This window comes from Arachis ipaensis, chromosome B9, assembly GCF_059453495.1.
Source record: "Arachis ipaensis isolate K30076 ecotype BB chromosome B9, ASM5945349v1, whole genome shotgun sequence".
NCBI lineage: Eukaryota > Viridiplantae > Streptophyta > Magnoliopsida > Fabales > Fabaceae > Arachis > Arachis ipaensis.
Genome location: NC_142444.1, coordinates 37,649,982 through 37,657,796, shown reverse-complemented (window position 1 = coordinate 37,657,796; position 7,815 = coordinate 37,649,982). Strand labels below are relative to the sequence as shown.

The following is a 7,815-nucleotide window of genomic DNA, read 5'->3' as shown; positions in this document are numbered from 1 at the left end:
TAAGAAAGCAAGTGAAACCAATCAAACCCACGTCAGGTTTTCACCAAAAAAATTTTTTGGCTTGTTACAAAAAAGATTTTTTTATTTTTGATTAGGATATGGAACAAACAAATTTATTTAATACATCATACTACATTTAGAGACCATTTATTCTAACAATACAACCCAATAATTCAATCTAACTACTTATCCAAAAAGAAAAAAAAAAAAAAAGACCCACTCCACTAAGTAAAGCTCATAACAACAAACCCATTCAACAATTCATTAGCTTTGAACAAATTGAGCCACAAAATCACTGAGCTACGAGCCGTTCACAAAGGACAAAATTTCAGGAAATTCATGTGTGTAGTTCAAATATTACTTTGTTACTCAGATTTTATTTTTATGAGAATCAAATATATTGAGGGAAAATGTAAAAATTGAAATAATGGTATTTTGATTTCCTAAAATAAAACTTGTTTAAAAATAACTTTAAACTTTGAACTAAATATAGGAATATGATATTATCATCTTAAAATTTCTAGAAATTATTTATAATTCTCTTGACCACACACCTTCAAGTCAACGTTGTTCGATTAACGGGGGTCAGGTTCTTTTCTACTCTTGCTCTAAAATTTATTAACACCACCACATAAGTTATCTTGACAATCTCAACCATCCATATATTTAATTCAATATCTACCCGGTTCAGATTTATGATACATCATTACATTGATATATAAAAAAAGTACACTGATACATTGAAAAATCTTCCCATACTTAACATGCACATATAATATATAACGACCCCATATTAATATATAAAGACTTTTATATTTACTAAAGTACCTATATGACTAAGTTTGAAATAAAATAAAACAAATATACAACAGGGTATTCATAGATATATAGTGGCTAATTTGTTCTCCTTAGTTGCCTACAAAAGCTAAGAGGTGTATTATGAATCATTACTCCACAATGTATCTAATCAAATTTTAGAACTATATTTAGTTTTGTGTATCTTTTCCTTATATCAATAAAGAGTTTTTCGTTATTATTTATTCTTCTGAGAGTATACACAATTTGATCCAAAGTATCACAAATATTTTAAGTATATTTAAAATTTGAATTAATTTTAGTATTTAGTCATTCTTTTATTGTCTCATCAAAGATTTTGATTTAGTTCAAGTTATCACTTATTTTATATCTTTAACAAATTTCATAGTGAAATATTTGTTTATTCTTTTTATATGTATATGTAGATTTTAAACCGATAATTCCTTTGTATTAATTTTTTTTTTATTCTTCAGCTTCTGCATCACCCTTATTATCTAAATGCCCACTAGATATTGCAACATTTAAAAAAAAAAAAAAAAACTATGAAAACCTTTGTTAAATTTCACATATGCACACGATTAGTTAGAAAATATACAAAATATGTTTTATTTTTCTCAATCAGTCTCTCTTTTTTCAATAATTTATTTTTTGTTTCAATCAAACACTATCGACTCAGAATTACAATCCTAAGAAGAAAAAGTGAACATTTCAAGCAAGCCAAATTGAAAAACTTGCATCCACATCAAATATAATACAAAAGGCTTAACTAATTCGATAATGTTACCTGAATATAACTATCATTATATCAGGCGCTGAAATATTATCTATCCACTATTATACGAGGTGCGAGTTTCATTTTTGCTGGCCCTCACACCCTCCAAGTAGATAGATAGTATGTCAAATTGTCAACTCAAAATATAATAATAACTATATTCAAGAAACATTTCTTTTAACTAATGATCCCATGCTTGTATAACTTGTCACTGCCTTCCACTAGTGATTGAGTTGATGCTGGCATCCTTTTGACATGATCTGCAGCATCAGGTGCTATCATCACAGAGCAGGCATTCCAATACCAAGGTTGAAGGTATCTTGAATCAGATGATGACGACGATGATGATGGATGAAGCATCACAGAACCCCAATCCCTAGTTCCAACCCTTGTCTCCTTCAGTCTTCTCCTAACCAACAACCCTCCCACATCTTGTTTCATCATTTCTGATACACTTTTGAGTATTGAGATGCAGAGGAGGAGCATCAGAACCGCATCTTCTTCAGGCAACACTTCAACAACCAATAGCTTCCAATTTAGAAGTGCCGTTGCTCTTCCATCGGGGTCATCTCCTGTGAGACGAACAAGTGTAATAAAACCCTCCTCATCATCAAAATCTTCCTTTAAGTTGTTTTTTGTTGTTTCACTTTCGTTATCTGCCTTCCTTTTTCTCTTCACTTGGTATTGCCTTTGCCTTCCTTTCAACAACTTCACCTGCCATTGATGACGACTACGTTTTGAACAAACTTAAGATGAATAACTCACAAGTAAACCATTTAGAGCCTGAAACATCAAGGTGCTGTAAGGTGGCGTTTCCCCCGACAGAGCGGGGTAGGCATCTGCGGATATTTATCCACCGAGGGCAGATACTGGGCTGTTTCTCCCCCGAGGAGGAGGGACCATGTACCATTAACATATGAAGACATCTTTTTTTGAAGATGATATTGTGAACTGTTAAATTATTCAGTCAAATATATTAAACTATCTAATGGTTTACAATATCATCTTCACATGAAGACGTGTTCATGGGAGTAACCAACTACCTGGCATGTAATACTTTTAGACTAAATTGGTAGTTTAGTCCAAAATTCAGACTTTATTCCAAGGAAAATAGATAAAGAAGTCTCCACTCTACCGATGAATCTGTTGATGTCTGGTTTCTCAAACTAAAGCAAAGACCCGACACTGATAGTGATGAGTCCCATTGTACGAACAGCTCATCTCCCGTTGAAAAGCACCATGATGCACTCCATTGCTCTGCAGATTCCTTTGGTGTGGCAGTAGCTACCACCTTCTCTGTACTAGACAGAAACAAAAACACGATATTTAAGATTTGAACTGCAAAGAATAGAAGCAAAACTGTGTCATCTAGGATTATGGTTTTGCTGGCAAGCATGAATTGTACATCAAAATGGCGATCCATGACAGAAACACATGCGCCTTTGGCATTTAATAGCTAGCTCGATTATAAAGAAGAGTGTGACAGAATTTTAATTCCAAAGCAAAATGTAATCTCATGGAGATGAGAAAATGCTGAGATTTTTTTCCCCCTCGAGTGTTAGAAACGATCTTCCTTTCAATAATCTTTGAATCCAAACTAACATGAAAGAACTAACGTAAGACCAAGATAGTTTATTCTTCAAACTTGTTGGTTCTAACTTCCTAGCTTACAACTCTGACTCATATATGTCCAAGTGCCTTTGAAGAAGCCATGATAAACACGCCCAATATTTTAGGTAAAGTAACTTGTGCACAAAACATACCAGGGGCTCTACCAATGGAACCAGCAACATAAGACCAAGATCCTTCACGTATCTCTATAATCCTTTCTTCCCATTTCACAGCCAAAGGAGTTTCACCTCCTCTTCTCCAAAATCCTCCTCCTACCCTGTCATTTTAAACATTTGCGAGTAAGCAAAAGATAACCATGCAACAATAGCATTGTAGAGTTTTGAAGTTCACCTAATTCTAATAACAAAACACACTCTTCCTGCATGATCAAGAACTGTACGAGACAGCCATCGTCCTTCTTGCGGGTGATAGCTATTCATCTTCAGAATCACATCAGATATCATTGCTCCGGAATCATCTGTTACTCGATCAGGAACACATTTCAACAAGTACGGTGCTTGAACTGGCGGGGTTATTGACGCAACAATATTCACATGCTGACTAATTTTCTTTTCAGAAGTTAGAGAATCAGCTCTCAATAAATCATTCCAGCTAAATGAAACGGTGTCTTGCAGGGTACTTCCTTTAAGACAGCTACCACCTTGTCGACGGTACTCAATAATAACCCCCTTGGTCCCAAATTCACAGTAAAGATGCCAAGCTTTTTTCCATGAATCATAGGGGAAACTGGAGATGGATTTATCTAGCTTTAACTCACTATGACACCTTATAGTACGAAGTCTTATGAAATCACGGTTTATATCCTTTTGCAATGCCTTTATCCTTGAGTTAAGCTTCACAAACACACAGGCCTGCATTGTCAAATTTTTAAAATTTAAATCCACTAAAGTGAATGTATATATGACTATAGCCCATTTTCACAAGAAGATAAGTTTGATGCTCGCAATGGCAACATTGAGCTAAGAAATTACTTCAGGTCAATTAACAAATACCAAAGAGAATATAGTCCCAGGTATATAGCACAATAGCAAGCATACAGCAGGGGATAGAGAGAAAGAGCACGAAATTGACCTCAAGTAAGAACCTTGGAAGCATGGACCTGTATTTTGTATTGACATCTGTGTCTGATTCAACCCAGTAGACGGGGGAAATTGCAGAGGTAGCCCCTTCCAATGACAGCGAAGTGATCTCTCCACCAGCTTTTTCATAAGGTTGATTGAATTCTGTGTCCCACAACTTCCTTATTTCTTCAAATTCCTTCTCCTTCACGGTTTGAGAAACCATTGCCACCTTTTCCAGATCAACATCTAAGCCTAATGCCTTCATGTCTCCCACATACACTGTTGGATAGCTCTACTCCATGAAACGTATGACAGTAATAAGAAAAAGTATTAGAAAAGATAACTGATAGAATGAAGTAACAGTGAAATTAACAATTAAGAGAAAATGTTTAACCAAATTCATTTCTGGTGTATAAAACGACAAAGCTAAGGATTGGTGCATGTCTTGGTGGATACAAGGAAACCTACGAGGAGAAAATTAACCTGAACTGAATTTCTTTCTGTTGTAGCAAACTCACGCCAAGACTCATTAGCTCAATGCTCGATTAAGTATATATAAAACTATGTTACTAAATCAAGGAAACTAAATTGCTAGCATAATTATTAGTACTACTCAACTTTAGCAAGAAGACTTATGTTCACACTTCACACCAAAACGTTAATATTAACTATTGAACAAAATAACAGTTGGTAAAAAGAAGAGGAGCTTCTCTATCCCTTGACCAAGGGGTTTTCACACTAAAAATAAAGCTGGATGATTGACTGGATGGCGTAAAGTTATGAAGCGCATAACATTTATGAACAGAAAGAGGAAAAGTCAGAGATACGGAAATTAGATAACAGGAAGAAGAGCAACACAAAACAGAATTTAAAAAAAAAAAATGGAAGTCACCTGGTGGGTCAGCCACATCAACAAGATATCCGAAGCTGGCACCAAACAGGAACCAGATTGAAGCGCCACTAACCTCTTGTGCGCCAAATACAAGAACGCCTTGTACCTCTGCCTCGCCGCTATCAAGTACACCACCTCGCACCTGTACGGCTCCTCAAACACAGAGCACAACCACTTCCTCTTCTCCATAACTTCCTTCAGAAGATCACCACCCTCTTCATCAACAATGGCGCCAACTGGGTCCTCCTCCTCCGAGTCAGAACTCGCTTCGTTCTCAAACGACTCGGAGGGGAACTCAGCGCTCCATATCTCCTTGCACCGCATCACCGCGTACTCTCTGTTCTCCTCGTCCAAGATAACCGCTCTTCCAATCACCTTCGAGAATCTTCTCACGCAGTATTCCCTGTAACTAACCTTCACCATTTCGGCAGAAAATAAATAAAGAAAAATCATAAAACTTAACATACGATTTCATGGTTGCGTTTGTATATATAATTCAATTCAGAATCATTGTTAGAATCTCAACATGAAGTTCAACCTTTACTGTTAATAAATGTCATGTTTTAATTTCATTCTTTGAAGCAACTCACAGGGTTGAGAGTGTGGCAGAACCAAACCCACTCGACATCGAAGGGAGGGAGAATCATAGGAAGAGGGAAGTCCGGGGCCGTCAGATCGGAAATCAACGGCATCCACACATCATGGTATCTGCCATGCGGAAAATGGAAACTTCTCAGCAGTTAGATGAGAATACCAACTAATTAACCGCTATGTTCTCGAAAAAGAAAAAGGAAGGAAGGGGGGAGGGGGTGCTAAAGTTTGACCTGCGTATGGCTTCCACCACAATGGGCGTGTGGTGGAGCCACAGAGAATCCGAAACAGTCCTCAGGAACAAGATGTTTCGCCTAGCCGCCGATACAAGATCGAGTCCGAATCGTATGGCGGTGAGTTCCGGTAACTCCGCGAGACTCCTGGATGAGTTGCTCGCTGAGATTTCGGAAGCGCCGTCGGGGTGATCCGACATCGTTTTGGTGGATAATGAAATTAATTAAGCACAGTAGGTGTTAATTAATAGTATTATAGTATGGTGTATATTTTTGTAAGTGAAATGTATTAAATGAGTGAGATCTACTAAAGAGAGAAGAGTAAAGGGACCAGAGGGAGAAGCACCATTGTGTTTTTTACATGATGGGAATATATAGTAGGGTGTCAAATGTCAATTCTCAAGTGTGATGAAATTGGTATGGAACGTGGAGAGAAGGTTGAAAACGTGGTGTATTGGTGGAAGTAGGAACAAAGGGAATAATGAGAGAGATGGGACGACAAGGAAGGGTTCACGAGGATGGAGACAGATGTTTAAGGTGGCAATGGCAGGACACGTGTCAGCATCAAGAAGTTTTTGGTTGTAGAATGTGGATGTGTCGGGAAGGGCAACTGTAGAAGAGTATGGGCGATTCCTTCCTTCTCAAAAAACAGTTTCTTTATCACTTTTTTCCTAAGCAAAAGTTCTCTCTTTTATTTTTTTTGTTTGAATTTTGTTAGGGAGTTAATGGAGTATTTGTACAATGTGTATAATGAGCTATTTATTTGGCCCAATATGAATTAAAAAATAAGAGTAAAATACTATTAATTTCTTAATATAATACACCCATACTATACAGAATAACCATTCGGATACCAGGAATAATAAACATCTGATATTTTACTGAATCGAATATCCCTAAACTCCATTGTACACATTGTACAGAATATTTCCTATACTTCCTCTTTTTGTTTTTTCTCCAATGTTATACCTAATTTATTGGATATACAATGGTCCAAAAGTTACAAATAACATAACAAGGGAACACCTAAAATACCGTGTAACAGGCTGTTGGTCAAAATTTAGAAAAATTTTTTGAGAGCAAACTTCATCCTGCTTGAAGAATGAATATCTTATTATTTCTATCTGTCTATCGCGTCTTCATTCCCTTTATCACTTGATCAAAGTGGTGTATGCAAATTATATAGCAGTGATATGTAATTGGAAAATTAGAGAATAGAGAAGATTGAGATTTGTATTGGAGAGAATTAGTTATGTATTATGGTATGAATAGTAGTGATAGTATTTATAGATACATTAGGGGCTTGTATTACAATAAACAAAATTAAAAAAGATGAGAACTAATTAACTTAACTACTCTTTACCTATATCAACAGTGATACTCTTCACTTTTTTCTCCATTTTCAAATTCAATATAGGATTAACAACTATTCTGAGTTTGATTCGAAACTTGTGAAAAAGAGTCTGAGAGTAATTTTGTGAGTACACTTGTAATCTGAGAGTAAAAAAAAATATAAATTAGAAACAATTGTTGTTTGACAACTCGATCCTGTACAAAATATAAATTAATCTTAAAATATTTGCTTTGACCATAAAAAATGAAATTGGCAGCAAGAATAACATCACTCAAATTATCCCAAAAAATTGTTGGAGAGACATTTTCAAACATATCAAGCTCTTGCAACAGTTTTTGCACCCAAAAAATTTTAGCTTTTGCATCTACTAAGCACTTGAATTCTGCTTCAATGAAGGAACGACTCACTGCATTTTGTTTCCTATTACTAAAAAAAATTGGATTGCAGTCTAAGCAGACACAATA

The 7,815-nt window shown here is 35.8% G+C and overlaps 1 protein-coding gene across 2 annotated transcripts; it reads right to left on the bottom strand.

Moving 5' to 3' along the window:
- Positions 1-1,419: 1,419 nt before the first annotated feature.
- On the bottom strand, positions 1,420-6,411 carry LOC107615400 (enolase (DUF1399)). 2 transcript variants are annotated; one of them, XM_088498492.1, is made up of 8 exons: positions 5,998-6,411; positions 5,764-5,881; positions 5,174-5,587; positions 4,292-4,573; positions 3,551-4,071; positions 3,352-3,476; positions 2,724-2,884; positions 1,420-2,302 (listed from the first exon to the last, which is right to left on the bottom strand). In XM_088498492.1, exons 1-8 carry the CDS (start codon positions 6,195-6,197, stop codon positions 1,766-1,768), a joined length of 2,358 nt encoding a protein of 785 aa, XP_088354618.1. In that variant the 5' UTR covers positions 6,198-6,411; the 3' UTR covers positions 1,420-1,765. The 2 variants fall into 2 exon arrangements, with proteins under 2 accessions (XP_088354618.1, XP_088354619.1); XM_088498493.1 differs by having other exon boundaries at positions 5,174-5,582; positions 5,998-6,349.
- Positions 6,412-7,815: the final 1,404 nt, after the last annotated feature.

Coding starts and splice junctions, on each gene's coding strand:
- LOC107615400 (XM_088498492.1), bottom strand. CDS start 6,197: ATGTCGGATCACCCCGACGGCGCTTCCGAAATCTCAGCGAGCAACTCA. Junction 5,588..5,763: donor TCTGCCACACTCTCAACCCT/GTGAGTTGCTTC, acceptor GAAATGGTGAAG/GTTAGTTACAGGGAATACTG. Junction 4,072..4,291: donor TTCCAAGGTTCTTACTTGAG/GTCAATTTCGTG, acceptor TTGACAATGCAG/GCCTGTGTGTTTGTGAAGCT.